At 37.9% G+C, this 25,133-nt stretch overlaps 1 protein-coding gene across 1 annotated transcript; it reads right to left on the bottom strand.

Moving 5' to 3' along the window:
* On the bottom strand, nucleotides 1-23,000 carry tasor2 (transcription activation suppressor family member 2). The gene is made up of 22 exons (XM_060882090.1): nucleotides 22,502-23,000; nucleotides 20,834-20,982; nucleotides 20,649-20,744; nucleotides 20,479-20,551; nucleotides 18,723-18,814; nucleotides 18,443-18,580; nucleotides 18,022-18,149; nucleotides 17,099-17,112; nucleotides 16,072-16,171; nucleotides 15,883-15,977; nucleotides 15,601-15,701; nucleotides 15,442-15,514; nucleotides 15,277-15,348; nucleotides 13,018-15,192; nucleotides 11,406-12,165; nucleotides 10,734-11,139; nucleotides 3,728-7,858; nucleotides 3,198-3,320; nucleotides 2,932-3,085; nucleotides 2,692-2,797; nucleotides 1,154-1,335; nucleotides 1-390 (listed from the first exon to the last, which is right to left on the bottom strand). The coding sequence occupies exons 1-22, from the start codon at nucleotides 22,530-22,532 to the stop codon at nucleotides 293-295; spliced, it is 9,297 nt and encodes a 3,098-aa protein (XP_060738073.1). The 5' UTR covers nucleotides 22,533-23,000; the 3' UTR covers nucleotides 1-292.
* Nucleotides 23,001-25,133: the final 2,133 nt, after the last annotated feature.

Consider the following 25,133-nt stretch of genomic DNA (forward strand, 5'->3'; position numbering starts at 1 on the left):
CTAAAATATCACTGATTTTTTTTTTTTTTTTTTTTTTTTAAAATATTTAAAATTAATACATATCAAACTTTATACATGAAGCCTCCAACTGAAAACTTTAATTGGGGCTACAATATAAATAGTTACAGACCAAGCAGAACATATACTATTTACACTTTAGGGAAAAAAAAAACAAAAAAAAACAAGCACTCAATATCTGTTGATTAAGAATTCAATTTGTACAGAAAAACAAACAAACAAAAAACAACGTGTAGGGGTTTCAGAGTGCTAGGACCCCATTTTAGCTACCAGTTTATGAAACTGAGCATGTGTCATTTGAAAGAATCCGTGAGAATGTGTAAATATTCATAGTTAAAATCCCATTCTTCTCAAAAGACTCATCCGGTTTGTCTAAAACAGGGAAGACAGAGACAATAAATTTTTGATTTTTAAAATTTTAAATCATGAATGAAAGGATAACCAAAGAAGATAAAAAAAAAGAATCATAGACAAAGCTGATACTGCAAAACAATTCTTGATATTTTAATCTTTTATCCTAGCTTATGTAGTGTCCTCCATGGTTTATATAAATGCAATCGTTCTATTGCCTTATCCTTCCTGCCAATTTAAACACATCACTTAATCTATACAGACCAAATTGTGCCAGCGCAGTAACAGGCAGAGGTAAAGCTGTTCCTTTAAGGGAAAATGGAAAAGTCTAATGATGAGGACTTTCTGGATATTTCAGAGTTACCCATAGACAGAAACTAAAAAAAAAAAAAAAAAAAGGTGTCGCTCAAAATGTATTTTAGTTTTTATATTTTCGATATTGCTGTGGGATAAACGGAATAAAAAAAATGGTTTTCTGTTATTAAAACATACAAACAATACCATGCTTAAGGAACAAATGATTTCTTCTTAAACCACTAACAGTAGTTGTATGTAAATGTACGCTGAATAGCAATTTCCTTTTATGCATCGTAAAGTTTCCATTATTGGGCTAATACTGAACTCGTCTTTTTATTTTAGAAACTGTTAGTGTATTTTACTTTGAATACAAAACCGAAACCTTTAAGGAAGATAGGAAGAGCAGAAACACACGGCATTTTATGAGGCACGACATGCATTGTGATCTTTTACGTGTGCACAAATAAAACAAGAACAAAAACTTCACCTGTAATGAAAATAGGGAACCGGGCTGAGATGTTTTGGATCTGGAGACGAACTAGACAGCGAAGGAAGTCTGGCTTGTCCCGTGAAATGACGTCACATTCATGATAAGGTAAGACCTCCACTATTCCTGCTTCCTGGCAGCAGTCTATGAATTGCCTTCTCCTTTGGGCTTCAGGACAGCCCCTAAAGGTAACAGACACTTGTTAGCTATTGCAGAATTGAGACATGCATCTGTATTCATCAAGTCTGGCAGCATTTTCTACTTGATAAAACTCTTCACTTCACTGATTCTCTTTCACATGTATTAAAAATGACATGCTGGTTTGGTTACTTCAGAAATGAAGCAATTTTAAAAGCTGACGTGTAATTAAGCATATAATAAAGAAGATAGACAAATTAAAAATCCATCCATAAAACTATATTAAGACTATATTGTCCTCTCAGCAGCCAGTTTCTGTTTAATACCATCTTATTTTATATACAAGGGGCTGACACTCGCAGTCCACTTTAATAGGAACACCGGTGCACTTGCATGTTCATTCAATTAGCGAATCATAAGGCAGCAGCACAGTGCATAAGATGATGCAGGTACGGGTCAAGAGGTTTAGTTAAAAAATGTATCAGTGACATTGTGGCATGGCTGTGTGTGCCAGAGGGCAGGGTTTAAATGTGTCAAAAACTGCCGATATCCTGGGAATATCACACACGCCAACTCAGAATGGTTTCTAGAATTTACCCAGAATGATGCAAGCCATAAAAACGTCCTTTGAGTGAGAGAGCTGAAAGTCAACGTTGATGAAATAGATCAGACTTCTCCATCCTCTGACATCTTTTCTCAACATTTATACAGTAATTAATTTATACAGTACACAACTCTGTCGCAGAGACTGTTGTGTGTCAATATCTGAAATCGGCCATTTGAAAGGCTCGAACTAGGCCCATCTGCCACAGTTAAATTCAATGAAATCACACTTTCACCCATTTTGATGATTGTTGTGAACATCAGCTGAAGCTCTTGTTTGGTAGCTGCATGATTTTATGTATTGTGGTATGTACTGGGGTTATGGTAGCCTAGCGGTTAAGGAGTCGGACTACCAGTTTGAATCCCATGTCCACCAGGCCCTTAACCCTCAATTGCTCAGTTTTATTTAAAAAAAAGAAAGAAAAAAAAAAGAGATAAACATGTAAGTCTCTCCGGATAAGGGCATCTGCCAAATGCTGTACAAGTGCATGATGAGTTTATATAGGTGATTCAAGATTAATTTGCCTAAACAATAATGTTTTAAGAGACCATAATAAAACTGAACAATCTGAGATCCGGTATCTGAGGCCCAGGCCTATCTTCACTTAATGAAATTGCGATAACTTCGGAATTTCACCTTTCTGTCTGAATTCGGCTTCACTGACATCTGACAGGTCTTCCCATGCCACCACACATTATGCAAATTAAAAAAAAAATCTATTGATAGCCATTTTTTTAATTCAGCTTTTGAAGGACTAGACACAACAGGAAAGCTCAAACACAAACTGCGACCTTACCTTGCATTTTCCCGAAACTTGCGGCTGTCTCTGTAGTGTAGAAACCATTTCCACTTCCCTTTTTTATCTAGTTCTTCCATAATGCCCACAAACTTTTTCATGTTTTCTTTTATTACATTTTGAGAAAAGAAAAAAAAAACATATATAAATGAGTTTTATAATAGATTACAAAGCGACATTTCAATCTTTCTATTTTTTTTTCTTCAAAATTGCAATATTACCAAATGTAAAATTCTTTACCTAAACTCAGCGTGTCCAGTGCGGTTTCATCAAAAACCACAAATCCTCCTTTTGCAAAAAGCTCTTGGTGTGTGAGGTTTACAACATCGTCAGGCTGATCGATGCCCACAAACAGAACTCTGGATGACTTCTTTAACTCAAGCAAATGTGGAACCTGGGAGGACATGATATTAGTGATGATCTGCTATTTTATTTTACACATATACTGTATACACACATACACACACACACACGTGTAGTATAGTCCACCTTTGAAATGGACTTACCTCAAATATGTGTTCTGCAATATCCTCGTTTCTCAGTATAATAAGTAGAGGAGTTTGCCCGTTGGCATCAGATTCAAACTGATATGGCTCAACTGCAGTGTGGCCCTCAGCTTCCAACAGATCCTGGAGATCAGAACAATGTTTTTTTTTTTATTTCATTTTTTACCTACAATCACACTATAATTTATTTTATCCTTTAAGAAAAAAACACCCTGAACCACAGTGTGTATGCTGCATGCAAATATCACAAGGACATTACTGTTGAGGTTAAAGTAAATAAAAAAAAAAAGAAAAAAAAAAAAGAAACAAATATTCTGTGATTTTATAAGTAATAGTAGCTTTTCTTCTTGCCATCTTTCAGCAGTTATATTAACGGGAAACCTAATACATGAGTTAATGTTGGATGCAAAATGCAGATGTGGTGATGAAATAAAGTTCAAAGTAGAAAACTAAAGATCACATTAATCAAAGTTTTTATATGCAATATAAAATGTTTCCATTAAATATAACTTTAATATCAATTTTCCCACCTTGGTTTCCTCAAAAAAGGGGTCCGCTGATGTAACAAAGATATAGAACTTGTACTTGGTTCTGCATGCTTGCCTCACAATAGAGTTTAAATTATCGTGCAGATGATCAAACATGTCTTTCTTGATGCGACCACAGAATCCAGACTGCTTGCTGGTTGTAACGCGCTCGGAATCCCATTTTCTTTTCAGCTCTTCGTGCTGATGAGGGACAGTCTTGCCAATGCAAATGTCATTCATCAGGGTGTGGTATGACTTTGAACACTCTTTCGTTATGTCTGATAACTTTGAGCAAGTTGCTTCAGTGCCTCTTTCACAGAAAAGGCTTTGGAGATGCAAGGGCTTACTGTAATTTGGAGTCTTCTTTAAGGCTTTCCTTTCAGACATGTCTACGTTGATCTTAAATTTAGAAAGTGTCGGCCAAGTCTGATCAAGTGCAGAAAAGCTGTTCTGCTCATCAAGTCTTGAAAATTGAATAGTCATAGGCTTTTCTACAGGGCTGATATTTAGTCTGTGGTGGTGTTTTGCTCTGGAGGTAGTCTTATAATTTTTGAGCAAATGCGTCATCTTCTCTGAAAAGACGAGATACTCGAGTTCCATTAAAGACTGGGTGACAGAGTTCGATTTCTGTTCTTCCATATTCGGACTCGCACCGTGGATGCCTGCTAATCGCTTTTCAGTGGAAGGACTTTCATATATCACTCTGTTCCCTTTCTTATCAAACATTGTGATAATAGAAGAAGGTGGATCATGAAACGGGTCACTGGTGCCTCCCTTTGACACAAATATTCCCTCTCTCCTGAAATATCTGCGCCAGTCAAAGGACTGCTTGCTTTCTCCTTTACGCTGATATGGGCTGGATGTTCGTGTCCTTGAAATGCTCGATTGACCTGAACTACATGAAAAGGTCTTTTTTATGCTGAGGTCTACAGTTGCATAAAAGTCTTTTTTACCCCGATCATTTTGACAAAACCTTCTCTTATGTTTCTTTTTACTGTAATGTACTGGCTCTGATCCCTGGCTCTCAGACTCCTCATTAGATTCAGATAAACCTGCTGGAGGTCTGAAAGAAAGAACTCTTTCATTTGACTCGTCGGCATTGGGAACGGATTCTGAATAACGAGTTCTTTGTACCCAGCCAGGAGTGTCTGACTTACTCTCTGTAATCTCTCTTGGCCTGTATGCAACTTCCCTGTGGATAGAAGTGCTGTTTGTGTAATGTGTATCCTCGTCAGGCGCATACCATTCATTTTGCTGCTTTCTTTTGAAGTTGGCACCATGTGTCCATGATGAAGGAAGCTCTTCATAGGAATCATCTTCATATTGCTCAGGAAAACTACCAAACTGGTCATGTTGAGGCTCTATTTCTTTGGATGTTCTAGGTGTGGGAACTGATTTGCAGTCTAAATAAACCGTCTTCTCTTCAGGCACGTAGTCGTCAGCTAAAAACGTTTGATTTTCATCAGTATCTTTGACTGTGGAATTGTGCCTATTATAGGACCAAAGTGAATCCTGAAGGACGATTTGTTCTTTGTGAGCTGCAGACTCTTCTAAATCAGAATCCTCAGAACTTTCAAGTGCCAGCCATGCATTAGTAGAGTTATTCTTTACACAGTAGTGCCCGGTTTCAGAAATGTCCTGGAAATTTCCTTCCTGAATATTTGAAACCTCATCAGCCCAATGATATGTTGGTTCATCCAGAGTAGGGGTACAGCACCTGCTGTTCATCTCTGCCTCAGTGTCTATTTGCAGAGTTGGTGGAGATGCATCTATGCTGTCGAAATTCTTGTGCAGCTCAAAACTATTAGCAACCGAATTGTAAAATGTGGGGAGTAAAGGTTTCTGTTCAGTGCCCAGCTCTAGAGTTCTAGGGTCTTTACTTGACTCTTCATTGGCATTGAAACGGTCTAAATCCGCAGCTTTTTCGCTAGAGCCCTGGATACTAGAGTCTTTTATTTCATATGGTTCTGGTTTACCTTTTTCAGTTATGGGTAACACATCGTTTAAATATTTTGTGGGTTTGTACGGCTTGACCCCAGGTGTTTCATGTTGAACCACACGGGCATCATGATCACTTTCACCATCGTTCTGTTTTGGGATGCAAGCACCACCAACAGCCAATAAACTATGGCCTTCCTCCAAAGTAATTAACGGACTGGATGTTGAGCTCACATGATCTGCAGATGAATACTCAGATATCCCTGGCTGAGCACCTTCTCTACTGTGCTCTTTACAATTGCTTGCTACAGGTGAGTCAGTTTTCATTTCACACTCTTGCAGCTTTAGAGTGTCTTCCTCAAATGCTTCAGGGTGTCTTTCACCACAAGAGTCGTTCACAGCATGCACCGTTTCTGAATTTTCAGTTTCTGAATCCATATCACTCATATCCATATCTACACTACCTGTCCAATCTTGAGACTCAGCAAAAGTGCTGTTCTCCACAGAGTCGGATTTAGTCAGGGACTCTGCTACTGTTTTTCTAACACTTTCAGTAGTTGTTGCATCTGCATTTCTCTCATCTTTTTCAGACACATGTTCCTCCATGGCAGAGATTTCTACATGGACTTCCATGTCTTCTGTCGACTCCACATTGTGCGGTCTATCCAAAGAGCTGCAGTCTTTGACGTCAGGCTGACATTTGGTTTCATCTTTATCCGTTGTGGTTTCATTCTGTAACACATCCTGTATGTTTGGAGGTTTGTCGTCTCTGACATCAAGCCCAGATATGGCTTCCTTGTTCGATTTATTCACATCCTGTACATCTGCTGACATATCAGCTCTGGCATCAAGCTCAAGAGTGGCGTTCTTGTTTGTGTTATTCATATCCTGTAAAACTACAGGTATGTCATCTATAACTCCAAGCTCATCTTCGTCTTCAGCTTGTACGTCAGCAGATGCATCTCTGATGTTCACCAAAGAATTAACTTCATCTGAGGTATTACCGTCCTCATCACATTCCCCATCAGCAGTATTTTCTTCATCATACTCTGGCAGGATATCGCCGGTATCAGGCATAGTCAGAACCATGTCGGCCTCATCGTTAACATTTACCTCCTCATGCATGTCATTTCTGGCATCATGTGAACTTGTGTCATCTCTTACAGATGTAACCAGCTCCTGTGACTTAACCACATCAGGTACATTAACAGAGGTGTCATTTCTTACAGTCACAGATGTTTCTTTGTCCTTTTTCTGATCATCAATAAGCACTTCTCCGGTGGTATTACTGCAGTCATGACTGAAAGGTTTTCCTACCACCTTTGTTTTATGATTCACATGAGGTACATCTACATGAATTTTGTCTATGACGTCCGGTACAGGCCCAACGTTCTCTGTTACTTCTTCATTAACATTGACATTTCTGACATCTATTGGTGTGATATCCTGCTTTGTCTGGATACTTACAATAAACTCATCCACTGATGTGTCTCCTATATCATTACACACTACCTCATTATTTCTCTCGGACACAGATTTCTCTGTTGCACTACTATTCTTGTCATGAATGACCATAGGTGTTTCATCCCTGGTAAGAAGTGCAGATTTAAATACAATTCTTGCATCATTTTTATCACTTACAGAAACAGAAATAACAGAACAGCTTCCTGGATTGGTTTTAAGTACAGACTCATTCTTTTCATTATTACCAGAATACACACACACTGATGTATTTCCGTGTATTTCCTTATTAGCTTGTCCTTCACGTTGCTCATCTTTGGATACGCTCTCTCTGTGCACTGATACAGGTGCTTCACCTTTGTTCTTTTCCTTAAAGCTCCATGACTTTAGGTTGAACTTAAAGGCTCTGGTGTCAGGCACTTTAGAAATAATCAAAGGCTTGACAGGGGCAACAACCTGGTGGAATACCTCCACAGTCTTTGTCTCAGTGCTCAGATTCATTGGCTTTGATATAGACAGGTCCTTGCTAACAGGTTCATTCTGTTGCACATTCAACAATTTCTGTACTTCAATTCTCATGTTTGATGCAAGACCACACAACTGATTGTATGCACTGTTGCTCTCCAAGAGTTTTGCGTAAGTGCTTTCAACGACACCGGACATATCGTCCTCCACGTCGCTGCAGTCATTATGATCAGTTGTGGAATTTTCGTCCTCCACAGTGGATCTGTAATCCTGCAAAGGTTAACAAAAATGACTCAGTTCCGTGCAGTAGCATAAAGTATGGATTTCCTGACCTTAAGAAACAAATGACAATAAAAATACAGTTGCATAAATGGAGCTTATTGCTACTGGAGGATTGTAGAAATGGGTCTAAAAGGTAAGTGTGAATATTTTTAGTCATTAAACACCAGAAAGATACAGCAATATTTAGTGACACAGAATTCCTGAAACTGACTGTTTCATTCACTGTCTCAACTCAGTAGGTCTAACTATAATTCAAATTTCTATGCTATATGGCCATAACGTTTGAAGACGCATAAGCATCACACTATTGTACCAAAGTTGGAAGCATACAGTTACGCAGAATGACATGTTATGCTGTAGAATCACAATTTCCCTCATTGGAACCAAAACGTTGTTGTTCTAGACTTAAGAACCGCTTGCGTCAGGGGCTGTGGGCGGGGTTACTGTTAGCGCATTTGATAATGTACCTTAAGTATACTAATGTTTAATACACTTTTACTTTACCGCAATATGATACATTATCAGCACACACGATAGTAGTTAGCTACATGCTAAGGCTAACTTTTTCTGTGTTAACGATAAAATAATGTTATGTACTTTCTCGGTTACAAAGCCATGAGCATTAACAGTAAAGCAACATCCACCATTGTTGATGTGTTTGTGTTTGCCGCTGCTGCGCTAAAGTTGCTGGGACACGTGACACGTATACAGTGACGTCAGACTCGGCTCTGTGATGGCTCTCTAGCCGGTGGAAAGGCAAATCAGTTCTTAGAAGGTTTGCCAGTGGAACCAACTTTGAACCAGCACCAGTGCTAGCTCTGAACCAGCACCCAGTTCTTTTTGGTGGAAAAGTGGCATTAGACATGTTCCAGCATGACAATGCCTCTGTACACAGAATGAGCTCCATGAAGACATGGTTTGCCAAGTTTGGAGTAGAAGAACTCGACTGACAGCACCCTGAGCATCTACAAAAGTCATGAGGGCCTGACCTTAATTCTTCTCTTGTGGGTAAATGAGCACAAATCCCCAAAATCTAGTTTAAAGATATCTCATAAGCAGTGTTGTGCTAGTTACTAAGAAAAAGTTACTAGTTACTTCATTCAAAAAGTAACTCAATTACTTTGTTGATTACTTACACCAAAAAGTAACGTGCGCGTTACTGTTAAAAGTAACTTTTTAGTTACTTTTTTTAAAGAACGTTCTTTATTGTTCCCATTAATGGATTGGACCTTCGATAAACAAAGACCCAGCTTACATTTGACTAAAAGGTTTTTGTCTTTATGCTCAACTAAAGTGAAATAATGAGCATATTTCCACTTTGAGAAACTCGTCTTGCTCTCGCCTTGACTCGCCATTACTGCCGCACATACTTGAATAAACGGAAACACGCCCACAGTGTGGCGTCTTCGTGTTTATAGTGGTTGGCATCCACCAATCCTACAATGCGTCGTTGCTGTAAACAGGTTAGTCTGTACGCTACACTTCAGCCAAAATGAATTCATTTAAAAAAGTAACGGACAAACGCACCATATGGTAAAGGTAACGGAGTTACTTTATTTAAAAAGTAATGCGTTAGAGTATTAGTTACTGTCAAAAGTAACTGTTACAGTAACGCGTTATTGCCCAACACTGCTCATAAGAGTGAGATTATAACATTTTAGCAGCAAAGGGCATTATTTTTGGGTGGCATAGTCAGGTGTCCACAAACCTTTGGACATGTAGGGTCCAAATACGTACTCCATATAGATTTTCAAACCTGAGAAAGTCTTCAGGGCAGAGTGCTTTTGCAGATTCTCAGCAGAATTACAAGCTGCATTGTATTATCTTATAACCTACACAAGCAAGACTGTGACTAAACTATAATCAGATAAAAAGTATGGTATTCGTTTTTCTTTTAGAAATTGGCTAGCTTTAGGACATAATCGATTTTGGGGTGCCTATAAAACTCCCAGTCACATTTGACTTTTTCTGTAAAATCGCTTCCTTCCTGTTTTATTCCTTAGTTAACAAATGCAAACATATAACTAGATTTGTAAAGTTCGTCGTGACAAACTTTGATGTTGGCTTTGACGAGGTAAGTATTCGCAAAGGCCAGTGCTTTTTGGAGGCGAGTGCACATAAGGGTCAGTGTTACTTTTGGAGGCAAGTGGACAGAAAGATAGGGTGCCAAAACATTTGGAGGCAAGTGGAGACGAGCATGTGACGTCATCCAAATACTCCTGAGGAAGTTCCCCTCATTGGACTGAGAGTTTTGATATGTCACATGTTCATGTTGTGCTAATTTTTGCTTTTCACGTGACGTCATCAGAATACACGTGAGGAAGTTCCCCTCATTGTTCTGAGTGTTTTGATATGTCACATGTCCATGTTGTAAAATGTTTTTTGATTCTGTATATTTTGGGGGCGGGGCTGCGGCACAATCGAAAGGCCAGTTGGTACACCAATTTAAAAGTTTATTCAGAGTATCACCCTAAAGGAGCTGGCAGAGTTTGGTGTAGTTAGTTCGAAAGCTTGCCGAGTTATAAACCTCCAAAGTTTATAATGGGAGTCTATGGGAAAAAAGGCCAATTTGAGACCCGTTACCGGAAGTACCGGTACTCGGATTGCTTAGAAAAGTATATCCGAATTTGGTGCATGTGGCTCAAAAGCCCTAGGCCGTATTAAATTTTATAGATTTTTGTCTAAGGTGAAATAGGAAAACAGAATGTTGGCTTCTACAAAGCCAAAATAATTAACTGAGATTTAGGCATCTACTGTACAATAATCAATTATGTATGTCACTTTTGATGGTTATAACATCTTTTACTTGAAATGACAGAAAAATAAGGTTAGACATGGTTGATATTGCCCCTGGACTGCTTACCATTAGAATGCTTGCTGAGGGAACATTGAGGGAATTGTCTAAACTGGGTCTAATATCTGGCATGTGTTCGAATCTTGATTGTATACCAGACGTAGGTGTTAGATTCTCTTCAGTGGTAAAGTCATCCTCAGTCCCAGGCACTTTCACTGAAAGGTCAAGCGCATCCGATACAGGATCTACGGAAGTAGGCTTGTCCACCTTTGAGGTCAATTCAACATCCGGCAGTGATGTGGAAGTCTGAACAGCACACTGTGATGCCATTTCAGGATTCTTTTTTTCCACTGCTGGGCCGATTTGGTCAAAGTGAAAGAACCTAGAAGTGGGTTTACTGTAAAAGAGGCCTATCCACATATGGAAGATAAGATGCACCTGCTCATAACTGTCTTCAATGCTAAAATCCCAGTCGCTGAAGAAATTAGGAACAGAAAGGAAAGCGGTTAGTGGTAAATACAGTGAAGACCATTTTGGCTACATTACTATTACTGCTATTTGAACATCAAGCTAAATCGCCTATTTAGATTTAATTAAAAGTTCAATTTACATTCAATCAAAAGTTGATCACATTGATACACATACACACTGACTGATCACATGACTATAAAAAATATGGACACGCTGGAAACACTTTTATAACACTCTCGAGTAAGTTTAAGTGGGGGAGAGAGTACATACCCATGCAGCGCTCTTATCACACACTTGTCTAGCTTGTCATTTGTGAACTTGCTGTCATATTTGAAATCATAGTTTTCTTTCCAATGCCTTGTCACTTGAATAGAGCCCTCCTTTTCAACTATGGTCCTACAGCGAAGAAACTGAGAACTCCATACGTTGGCCTTGACAGCTGATCCAGGGAGAGATGGCAGGAATTTCCATCCATTTTTGTCTTCTTTGTTACGAAAGCCTGGATAATTAGCGAGATCAGGTAGCTTCAGCAGAAGGTCAGATTTCATGGGCAGACAAGACTCAACACACTGAACTTGAGGTTGAACCTGGGGGCATATGCCTGCCAAACTTGACAGCAGAGAGGGCTGTGAATAAGAATGCTCTCTTGATATCTCTAAGATCAGATCCCCAGTCACAACAAGACCCTCTGGAAAAGGAGATTTATCAGGTAATTTAAATCTTGCAAATGGGGATTTCAACGGATGAAAGACTTGAGGAAAAGGCGAGCTACTGGTCTTGGCTCCAAGGTGTTTTCCTCCAAATTTAGGCAACATTTTATCGCTATTTACACTGAGAGCCAAATCAGCCAGGAGATTAAGAGCATCCGAAGGTGCAGGCATGCCAACAGCAACATCCTCTTTATTGCATTGACCATCAGAACTAGGTAGGCACTTTTCTCCTACCATATTCTCTACTGGCTCAGACGTGAGCGTTTGGTCAGCTTGTTTAACTATTTCCTTAAGGGAAACGTTCTCAAATATGTTGCAACCTGTAAAAAAAAAAAAAAAATGGAAAAGAAAAAAATAGACAAAAAAACAGTATGAAAAAGAGGCAAGAGAATGGACATAAAAAAGCAGAATTTGTCACAGACACAAGCACACATGTGAAACAGAAGCTGAAGAAGGAAGGAAGGCGTGATTCATGCTTTCCATACTGAAAATGCTAAGACTAATATTATAAATGTATCTGCAATTAATAGTAATATTAGTATTGGATGTAATGCAGGCGAATAAAATACATTTAAAATGTTGCTCACGGTATATATAATTTTTGTAGGTGGAGCAGAAAGGAAGCTAAATGAAGGCAGGCAGAGAGGTCCACATAGGTTTTGAGCCAAATATGCTGATTAAAATGTACATAACGTATATGAAAATTAGTCCACACATTTCACACAGAGCTCTTATAAACTAGATTTAAGGTTGCCTTTTGGGATATATTTTATTTGTTGCATATGTGCATTGCGACTGGGATCCTGCCATCAACCATAAAAGGAGCTCAGATATGAAGCTTGCAGGACAAAAAGAGACAAATTTCCTTGGGTGGGTTGCTTGTAAATTTCAAGGCCCCTGTATACTGTGTTCATTCATTCATATTCAGTTAGCGCTTTATTCTGGTTGTAGTCACTTGGGCCTAAATTATTAATTTGTTTATATTTCAAGAAAGATGTGCACTGGCGCTTTAAAAATGCAGGCACATCTCAGATCATGTTTAAAGTGAAAATATATTCTACTACAGTACACATTAATATGAAAAGATCGTACTTGTCTATGCATTCATATATTACATAAGGATAAAAGAACTTAAAAAAATATTAATCACAACGGTTTTACTAAATTCCTACCGTTTTCTTTTGAGAACTTTGAGCTCCGCATCTCCTGAGACAAGGTGGTCCTCAGGAGTGGTTTAGACGGTGTATTTTCCACAGGCTCTTGGTTCCCGGTGGATTCGGGATTATGCTGTAATGTGTTTTCTTGTTTGCCTTTGTCTGGCAACTCTACGTTGCTTGGTTTCCCTCTTTTCAGTTTAGGCTCTGTATTATCTGATATTGATTTCCCGTTATTCTGTGCAGTAGGAGATTTAGTCCTTTTTGATCGTTTGAGCACTGTCTTTAGTTTACTTATGGATATTGCCCTGTACACATGGTCTTTTGTTGTGCTTTTAGTTTTTTCAGTCGAATCCAGGACAGATGATTGGTCAGAGTTTTCAGAAACTTTCTCAGTAATCTCCCCAGAGGACTGTGCTTTAACTGGATTCACTGAAATGTTTTGTAGCTGCGTTTGGGGATTATGCTGACTTGTGTTTTCTATTTCTAATGGCTGCGGTTTATCCCGTGTTGGTGAAGTCGTCGGCTTCCCCCCTATAGGACTGCTGGTTGTAACAGAGGATGACTCTTGAGCTTGCTGGTTTTCGTTTGACTTTATGTCCCCAGGAGCAACTTCAGAGCCATGGGGGACAAAGACAGAGCCACAGTCTGTGATTATTGTCTTAAGGCCATATCGTTCTCTCATAGTAATTCCTTCCATTTTTCGTTTTGGTGTACTGGGCATGTTTGTTGTAACAGTAAGGTTTGTATTGGTGCTATTTTTCTCAGTCTCATCAGTTTTACCACATGGCATTTCAGTGCTTTTTAAACCTGAGCGTAGTGTTCGCTTTGTACTAACATCGGCATTCCAGTGCCTCTTGCGTCTGGGGAGAGAACGCCAATCTTTTTTTGGTGTGCTAGGTGAGGAATGTATTGTCTCACTGCTACTACCCCACTCAGGAGTAGCTTCTGTTGAAGGGGAAGATAATAAAGTAGTGTTTTGTAGTGGGGTTGTAATTTGACTGACTTTGTTAGTATTGCGTTTTATACCTTTCCTTCTTCTCCTTTTTCCACGCCGGTTTGGCTTGGATTTAGCAGGAACGTTACTGCTTGCCTCTGGCTGTATTTCTTTACAGCCTTCGATTAATGCTTCAGTCCGATTTACTGATGTGGTAGGAGGTGAAATGGATGTTGGAAGGTCAGCTTCCTGTAATTTTTCTGTAACAGGTATCTGACCTCCAACCATAGGAAGAATATCGGATACACAGTTTACTTTGTGTGAATGATCGACTTCCATCTCAGAATTAGATGCCACAGTTGAGGCATCATCTCCGATTTCTGAGGAAGGCATGGCCACGCTGGTGGTCTGAACGGTTTCTGTGAAAGATGCCCCGGAAGACGCCTCTCCGCCGCATTTGTCATTGGCTGAGACACACTCTGAACTTTTCTCACTGTACTGAGCAGTATCAACTGCTTGAATGTTCTGAATATAGTGTTCTGTGGGGAGGTCACCTGACATGGGTGAAGGGTCTGCCCTATCCACAGGGTTATCATCAGGTGTTTCAACCACTGCAGCACAAGGTGTTTTCACTTCCTCGATCAAAAAACTCTGTTTGGCAGCGTTCAAAAAACTCTGTTCAGCAGCGATCAAAACACTCTGTTCAGCATCAGTCAGTTCTGTTTCAGCTTGCTGCTCAGCATTCTTTTTCACTTCCTCAGAAACATTAATACAAATAAAAGTATCTGTTTCATTAGGCATATCTCTTTCCATAACCAGATCAGCAGGAGTCTGAGGGGCATCAGGTGATGAGATACAGTAATAGACATCGTCGTCCTGATCATCACTGCGCTGCTGTTTTCCAGCAGCAAGGAGTTCCTGTGCCCTCGCCAGTGGGATTTGAAAACTGCACGGACTTTTTAAATATATCCTGAGGCGACTTCCAGTCTGTTCTGTCAACTTTGGAGCAATTAGAGGAAAACCTTCAGGTACATCATACTGATCAGGAAACATACTAGCCTCCCTACTAGGGCTGCTAGTTAAACCTGGAAAAATAAGAGCAGCAAAGTTTTGCAAATGTTTCTCCATTATACCAAGGGGCTCCTCATCCTGCTTTGGAGGACACTTCTCCATTTCTAATTCAGCATAATTTAGGGCAGGGAGAACTTGAAGAACCTCCAATGGAGTATTAGTCTTGTGGTATCCACTCTTTGTCTCTAAATCGCCCACAAAAAGCAATAATTAGAAATGAAGACAACAAGAACAGATGCTATAAAATATTTTAGATGAATTGTACTCACCTCTTGGCACAGTTCTGGAGACAGGATAAACAAACATTCCTTGAAGAGCAAAGGCTTTATCGGTTCCTGCACCTAGAGCAATGTTTAAACATTTTACTAATCAATAAAATACAATATTTAACATATTTATTCAGATTTAGAGTATCGCATTTAGAATATCTTTACCTTCATAGGAGAGGAAATTGGATGAATGTAAAAATACAAGAAAACCACCATCCTCCAAACATATAACAAGGGCCTGGACATTAAAAGGAAAAGACATATTTAATTTGTTTTCTAGATCCTACTCCACAGGCTCAAATGTTACCCCCACCCCAGACTTACCAGGTCCTTCTCCTTCAACCCCTGAGTTAAGAAATCTAGGTCATTTCTTGCTTCAAGGGAGACGACATCATACATACTAAACCATTTGCCATCTAATGAAACTATATAAAAAAAATTCAAAAAACTCACATAATATATAATCATATACAACATATAGCATATGTTGTCAAACATTTATAAAATGACAAGTAAATGGAACTTTACCTTCTAAAGCTCATCAAGTAACATTACAGCTCATTAGTAACTAATCAAGTAACATGCTATGAAAAGTATTAAACACACCTTCGTTAACAGGAGAAGTTTCAAAAACTGCTTGGGGCAATATCTTCCTTAGTGCAGAGACTTCAATGACACGATCAACTTTAACTGTTTTTGGGCTGACGGAAAAAAAAACAAAAAAAACAACAGATCAGCAAAAAAAACTAAAAGTATAACATAATTCAGTTCAATTTCAAAAATGATCCAACATACAGATTTGCTGGGAACATTGCTCCATGGTTAGACTTCAACCCAATGTTGAAGAAAACAGACTCGATCTGTAGCTGGCCACTCCAGGGTTGGTAATGAAATGCTGAAATTAAAGGTCTTCAGTCAAATGCAAGAAATGACAATAGCACAAAGTACAATAAGACAACAATCCAAAAAATTTTTCGATAACATTTAATGAAAAGTGGTGCGTGTTGAGTACTTCCAAGAACGTAAGATCAGGGTTTCTGCAGGGTTTAATCAGTCAAATTTAAGACTTTTTAAGACCTTTTTATGACCATTATGATTTGAATTTATGACCTACACGAATTACGACAGAAACGGAATCCCGCGCTGTACTTGACCGGGTAACGTTAGTAACGGAGCCGAACAAAACTGACGGATCGCATGCACCCGCTGCAGGCCTTTTACGGCAACGATATGCTTTTCCGACTTTGCATGCGACTTCAAGGCTTTTATGCCTAAACTAGACAGCTCCAAAGTCTTCTTACACAGAGTGCAATAGGCTTGATACCGATTGTTAGCGATGGGCTTGAGCCAGCTACTAAACGCACCGTCTTCGAGCCACAGATCGTTAAAGGTACATTTTCCCATTGTCATAGCCAGGATGATTTCAATTAAACTAAGCAGTGACTCAGTATGATACAGTATGTTCGGAGTTCGCGCGGGTTTCTGTGAAAGTCCTTCCGACAAGTCTGTATGCTGCCGCATGGACCTTGTAGTTCTGGAATGCTATGATACCAGTGTGATACCACCCAGATTCCTCATACAGAACTACAACAAGCGAAACAAATGAATGCCATTGCCGCCGCGAGCGCATTTCGATTGAAGAACAAATTAATGGACGGGCATATCAATTTACGACGTGGCTAAATGTTTTTTATGACCTTGTATGGAAAATCCGGACGTTTTTATGTCTTTTTATGGCCTTAAATTCTTATTGTTAAATTTATGACTTTTTATGACCCCGCGGAAACCCTGTAAGATGTTAAAATGTTAATGCAATGCTTACATGATTTTTCTTGGCTGAAAAACAAAGGAGAACAAAAGACACTTTTAAACGCTAGCAGAATATTTACATATGCAAAGTCTTTACATGAACACCAGGTGTCAAAAAAGAAATATGCAGTTCACTTATTTAAATCTAATTTTCTGTACAAACCTGAAAGAAACAAGAGTGTGTAAACAAAAAATACTTTTCCTGTAAAAACCTAATGCATAAAGATCGTATAAAAATACGCAGATTTATCATTTTAAATTAAAAACAGAAAATCAAGGAGATACGAGTCGATCGGTTCAGTTAGTGTTTTCGTCAAACTGCGATCTCTGTAACTTGGAGTGTTGTATGATTTTTGGTGCCAGACCGACTCATTTGAGTAATTAAGTAAAAGCTAATCTCGTTTGAATTTCATGCACAACAGTCTCTAGTTAAGAAAAACAAAAACCATCCAGCGAGGTGCGGTTCTACAGCAGAAATACTGAGGAGAATGGCCAGATTATTTCATGCTGACGGGAAGGCTAGAATAGCTCAAACAACAAAATAACTCTTTACAGTCATGGTGAGCAGAAAAGCATCTCAAAGCACAAGAAGAAGACCAGATCATATTACAATCCTGCTAGTTTTGCTTGTTTTAGTGTGTATTATTATATATTTAATTCTATTTTGCTTCATTATCTCTTGTCTTAGTATCATTTTTTTCTGTGTATTTTTACTAACACACTTTTATTGTACAGCACTTTGGTCAGTCCTATGGCTGTTTTAAATGTGCTATATAAATAAAGTGAACTTGAACTAGTTATGACCAGGAGGCTACAGGGGGCAGTGAAATCTAAAAACAAGCTCCAAGAAGTCTGGCCATTCTGCTTTGCATTCCATTGTCTCCATTTTGCATATGTTTCAGACATTATTTGAATAGTAGCACTAATGATACCGACCTTTTCTCTTTTAATTCTAAAGAAATGGCAGTTTTTCCATAGGAGAAAGCCACAATGGCAAATGGACACACATGCCTTGGGCATGGCTCTACCTTTTCCACTCCATCCACCAGCTCATACATATAATACTGAAAAACAAACATTCGCTTAGTAAGGCACAGAAATACATTACATTTATTTTTATTGATTTTAACTGATTTTAGGTGTAGCTAGATAATAATAAAAGAGCGGCAGGGCAGTTTAGTCCTCATGGCTGCATGTATGAGTTATCCATATAAACAAGCATAAATGATTAGTATTCAGAAATGTAGCACGCACAGTATTGGATGTGGATTATTAAGGTGAATTCGACTTTTTCCAGATGTCTGGCAAAGGCATGTGTGTCAAAGCTAAACTGGACAATCAGTGAGCTGGGTGTCACCTGAGTCCTTTCGAATGCAAGAAAGAAGCTGGTGGTTGCACACACTGCTTGAAGCTGCTCTGATACATGGCAGTCAAACCCGGCAGTTGGAGGTGTGAAGTTTTGGGTATAGTTTTCTGTCACTTCCTTCACTCGACCCTATTGACAACATTTTTTTTTTTAAATAATGCAGGCATTATAAGCTATCTGTGGTACAAAAGGTAACTCATTTATGTATATATTCAGACATTTGCCTTTACAAAAAATCAACAAAAAAACATGCTTATTTATTTATGTTTACCTTTGTCAATTTTAACAGAACAATGTAACCGGTCTTGCCATCGTACCAACGCTTTAGGTCAAGGCAGTCAGAGTACTTTGAAATATATACCCCTGTTTCAAAGACAGAATAGAGACGTTAAAATTCAATGACACTGGTGTTTGTATATATGCTCATATAATCCTCCTAGACACTCAACATATATAATCAGTTTAACGTCTAAATACTTTCATAAATACAAGTCAGTTCTGCATGTAAAAATATTATCTAATGTTGGCTTGTTACTAATTATTCTTATCGCTTTACCTCTTTTTTTGAACCTGATATGAGATCTACTCTTAAAGGTTTAAGACATTTTACAACCTGATAAGAATATGTTGAAAATGAAAAGCATGTATTCTCAGCTTAAAGCCCAACATGCTGTAGACATTTAGATTTTTAACTAAAAGCCTAGATGGTTTGTCTTTTCAAGCTCCAACATGCCATGAACCCAATGCTAACAGCAAATTCAGGAAAAACCAGTTCAATTACATTAGCATGGGTGAACCAAAACACAAGCTCCTCCTCACAGACAAAAAAACACATTATGTTATGAATGTGTAGAATCTGGATGTTAAACATGAACACGTCCTATTATTACAGTGCATTAAAGACAATGCTATGTTATGTGCGATTTAATTTAACATGATCTGACTAACACTGGCATGATTTATACAAAGGAAAGAGGAAAAGGGGGGTTGATGATTCAGCAATGGCTTCTCTCATTACATATCGGTTGCTTTCCGGTGGAAAGAACCGGACTGGTCCAATCATATTACGCCAACACTATGTTGTAGGTGACTGAAGAGAAGGGGATGTGTATATATCCACTTGTATGATCAAAAAAGTTGTGCTTTGAGTAAGAAGATAGAGATCAAGAGAGATAGAGAGATAGATAAGATAGATAGATAGATAGAGAGCCTGTCCCATCTTTACCCAATCCAACCTAAGAGAAAACAAGGGTGTACCGTTTGCCATACAGCAGTACAGCTGATTCATCTCATATCTCATGAAAAAAATATCTAAATAAATTTTAGACAATTAATTTGTAATAGCTTTAAAAAAAAAAAAAACACTTTCACTTTCTTTGTAGTCTGTATTTTTCAACTGGATTGCTCTTTGAGCTGTTCCTGCTAACACTTTCTGTTTCTATTTCTCATTTTCAATGTTCAAAAAGCTATACATTCATGCTTTCACTTTCAAAACAGGATGACTGCCTGATCAGTACACATCACATGGTGAGTACACATTCTCAGCTTTATTTGTGTGCGCTAATGTCATGAATATTGCTCATATTAAAGGTAGAGTGTTTTTTTGTTTGTAGGCTGTAAGCTTTTCAGGCTGTGTCAGTGAGCTGTATGTAACAGAGCTGCTGTGTTTCATATGCTGTATTTTTAGTAGTGGCCTGCATTAGTGGTGGGAAATTGTACAAATACATAATTACAATATATGTATATACAAAAAACATGAGTCTTTAACTTATTACATTTGCTTAAATGTATCTCAAGGTCTGTTTGATTTACCATGAAGCAGTCCTGGTACAATAGAAACTGAAACCAATTATTCTGAAAGTCTTGATATTGTTGTAAAATGGCTCTCAATGTTCTATGCAAAAACATGATTCATGTTGGAAAGAAGCTGTTTGTGTTGAGACTAAGCATCTGTGAGTGCCTTTGAGTGATATGCACCAATAACATTCTCATATAAATCTACCACAGTTAGTTGTGATGATAGTTACCCTTTGAACAATCTCCCAGAGTGGTGCACGTCCCTTGCCCGACAATTAGGCCTGTTTCCGCAAGTCTGTTAGCCTTTAAATAAAGGGGAACAGGTGGTCAAGAAATACAATCACTTATTAACTGGATTTAAATACAGGACCACAATGGTGCTTGTGTTGCATGCATGTACCCTAGACTTGTCATCAAGCAACAAGAAGCCAAACGATTCCTCAAGTTCCTCTTCAGAGTAACCATGTTCACGTTTTTCAGCACGAAAGGCAGAATACTGTGATAAATTTAACACAGCAACAAAAAAAAGTCTAGGTGAACACCAAAGATGACAGAGCAAAAAGCAAAGTTCATGTGTCTACTTACTCTTTTTTGCAGAGCTGCATTTTTGATCAGCTGTGCTGAATTGTAGGTAAAAGACTCTTTAGACTCCTCGTACAAATAATTGTTATGAAGAGGAGCCAAGATACTGCTTTCAAAGGTTACTGAGCCTGAAAGCACTGGCTCAAGAAGACCTGCAAACACAGATAAAACCTAAATGATGCTCCAGGTTATACCGACCCAAATTTCACTGTTCATTCATACTTTCTTTAAAGCCAACCTTTATGTTTAGATTTAATTACATACGCAATAACAACCAACAAACCAACCAAAATACCCAATATGTTGATATTATCAATACAGAGATTGATACTATGATATTTTCCTAGATGATTTATAACTAATATATTATAGAGATTTACAAGACATTTTCTACACATCAACATCCCCCGTGCTGAATTAACACCCACCCGGAGTGCTTAAGTAACACCATACGGTGTTCATTTATAAAAAAAAATAAATACATTCTGCATGTGTTAACACTGTGGGTGATATTTTAACACAAAGTATTTGGCTTGTGTATTTACTTCAAACTTTACTTGTTTTGTAAAGATTTTCGAAATCGATAAACTGTATATACTTTTTTACGCATATTACCTAAGGATCGTGTACATACATACGTTTTAATGGTCTTTTGCATTTTAGACTATAAAAGTTTGCATATGATAATTTTATCATTTGCATCACCTGCTTGTCTGACTACAATGTAAACGGTACAGACGTCTAGCATAAATACAGATTTAAAATAATTCGAAACAACAACAACAACAACAACAACAACAACAAAAAAAGGCAGGAATTGTTTATTACGATATAAACGAAACTTGGAAATGCAATCTTATCATCTGGAAAGAGGAATTGTGGACTAATCAGGATTAGATTTAATTAAGAACACCCATCTCTATGGATGAAATATGCGTACAATAACAATATGTGCTGTTGGGGATTTGGGGTGTATTAAAAGCAAATTATTTTTTTTTAAAAAGTGGATTATTTTGCACCTTCTGTACTAGGACCTTCTTCTGCAACGTGGACCTCACTAATTTTGGTTGCTGCCCTGGTTTAAAAAGTCTATTTATAAATACTGGGTTCAGATGCATGGCATCGTTTACAAAAATCTTCCAGTCTCCTTCAGACAAGAACAAAATGTTCAGCATCAATCCTTGACAATCTATGACAAGAATACGGTGTTTTTTTATTTTGTTTTTGTATACTACAAGATCTTCACGGTCACTTTTAGCAGTCGCTGCATTGCTTCACATTAACTTAGCAGGCACGAGTGTTCACATCTAAGTCCAACGTTTATAAACGTTAGTGCAAAATATGATCCCTGTTACAACGATTTAAATCGATTAAATCGTAAATTGACTTCCAAACAGATTTAATATGGCTGTCCGACCCCGAATTATGATCACTTTTTGATTAGACAATCATCTTTTTTTTTTTTTTTTTAGCGTTGAGAGAGCTATATAAACACGCAGACGCACGTTTAGCCACTTAGCTTGCTAAACACGTTAGCGTTTCGTCGGTTATAGTAAACAGTTTTCTTCTCGTATAGTCATAACACGCCTACGAGAATGTATACATTATGTGCATTGAATTTAACAACCGATTACTTTCACCAGGGGGGAAAAAAAAGAGGAAGACGCTAACCTTCTTTCGATATTGTAGTGTCATTCTCCATGAAGGCGAGGCATTGGCTGGCGTTTCTGCTTTCCTCTCGGTTTATGAACACTTAGATATCCGTTTCATAGCTTCACTGCTTTTCACCGACATATACAATTAGTTTGATCCCAATGTGATAAACCAGAGGTTTAAACCGTATCAATTAGCCCAATGAAACATACTTTCTACAGCTATCTTTTTTCTATCTCGGCTGAAAAACTGGTTTTGTCTCAGCGTTTCAACGATACTGTTGTGCAACCAGGAAGTGATGCTAGCACACTGTTAGCTTACTTGCTAGCTTACTGCTAAACCCTAAAAGGCTGGGCGTTACTAGAACATAAGCGGCTTTACGACCAAACTATCACAATTGCGTTGACTGCGGTTTGTACGGTATTGGTACATTGAAAGACATTATAGATTATTCGTTTTAATGTGCTCGAAAGTGGAGCGAATGGTGTAATGCTAAGCGCTTCTCGTTTAGGCTTCATGTCTCAAGCCTGGTCGAAGCGTCGAGAATCGAAAAAGAAAGAGAAAGTTAAACAGAGCGGCGCCTCCATTTTGTGTCGCATTCACACTTGCTGTTTCGGTTTCGGGTCGCTGGAAGTCGCGCTAGAGCATTAAACTTCAATCTCTCTCTCTCTCTCTCTCTCTCTCTCTCTCTCTCTCTCTCTCTCTCTCTCTCTCTATCTATCTATCTATCTATCTATCTATATATATATCTATATATATATATATATATATATATATATATCTATCTATATACTGTGTGTGTCTGTCTGTCTGTCTATCTATCTATCTATCTATCTATCTATCTATCTATCTATCTATCTACCTACCTATCCATCTATCTATAGACAGGGGCGTGGTTACTATTTTGGGAGTCCCAAGCAAAGTCAGGACCTGGCGCCCTCACTAAGATTTGCACAACAGTAATGTTTAATATATTTTAAATAATATATTTTAGATACACTACACTGTTAGAACACTAAAAATACTGTATATAACTTCTGTACAATTATACATACAATGTACATATTACATGTTGTATTTTGTTTTCTCTACACATATTGTGCCTTACATACATCTGCACTATTTTATTTATGTATTTTATAGCCTTTATATTTATTCACTGTACATATGTTTACATATAATATATATATTACATGCTGTACATATTTTTACATATATATCTATATATATATTTCAGGCTGTACATATGTTTACAAATATACCTATATATTACATGCTGTACATATGTTTACATATATATCGATATATCTATATATTACATGCTGTACATATGTTTACATACTGTATATACCTATATATAATACGTGCTGTATATATAATACATATGTAATGCTACATATTTATCTGCACTTGTCTATTTGCACTTCTCCTAGATGCCAAACTGCATTTCGTTGCTGTGTACCTGTACTATGCAATGACAATAAATTTCTATCTATCTATCTATCTATCTATCTATCTATCTATCTATCTATCTATCTATCTATCTATCTATCTATCTATCTATAATTAAGTGAGACAAATATAAACCAGATATATTTTACTTTGATTTGTGTAACAGTACAATCTCTCTTGATTCTTTCTTTGTGTCACAGCCACACGTTAATAAATGATGCCAAAAGCAATCATTAAATGAGTTAACTGCTTGTGGTTAGTAGGGGCCCCTCCAAGCCTGCAGGGCCCCACGCAGTTGCATGCTTTGCGTGCTGGGTAGACAAGCTACTGTCCATAGGTATCTAACAAAATATCGATATCAGTGCAGTACAAAAGTAATTGAGTTCATCTGAACCTTTGACATTGTTTATATTTCAATAAGAACTTGACGTGGTCATCAATCACTAACTGCTTATCATATCTTCAGAACATTTACAATATTTGTCAGACACTCTTATCCAGAGCGTCTTATATTTTTATGCAACTGAGGGGGCCATCAGTGGCAGCTTGTGGGGCCTGGGATTCAAACTCATAATCCTCTGATTGGTAAGCCAATAAATTAGACACTATACTCATACATCAGTTACAAAGTATTGGTCAAGCCAATATAATAAACCATTTACACACATTGTTCCTTTACTTAAAACATCAGGCGTCAATCATCCAAGAAGACAATTGGAATAAGATGAATCAATATATAGCTGAGAGTTTATGTATTTTGGATACTCTGGGTTGTAGTTTCCTTCCACCTCCTTTATCTTATCATGGCTGTCTATGAAGAATGGCATCATGTTTATCATGGTCATGTTTTGAATCTTAGACTGATCTGTATCTTAGCTGTTTCAAAAGAATCTGTATGGTAATAACATACTCATGAATATTACACAACATTGGTAATGTCAAGCCAAGATGTTCCTCTAAAAGACAATGTCCCAAGATTTAATGTCCTTTTTATAGTGCGTACATTGTTTTCTGGGACATTTTCAACCTGTATTTTCTAGCTTAAGAATTGTACTTCATTGAATGCGAGTATGCGAGTTGAATATTTGGGTTTAATGCCACACAACTGTCAAAAGCTTGAATATTAGAACAACTTTGAGCTCATAAAGGATCTCAAAGATATATGAATATATATGATATGCAAAATAGAAATGCTCCA

This window comes from Tachysurus vachellii, chromosome 11, assembly GCF_030014155.1.
Source record: "Tachysurus vachellii isolate PV-2020 chromosome 11, HZAU_Pvac_v1, whole genome shotgun sequence".
NCBI lineage: Eukaryota > Metazoa > Chordata > Actinopteri > Siluriformes > Bagridae > Tachysurus > Tachysurus vachellii.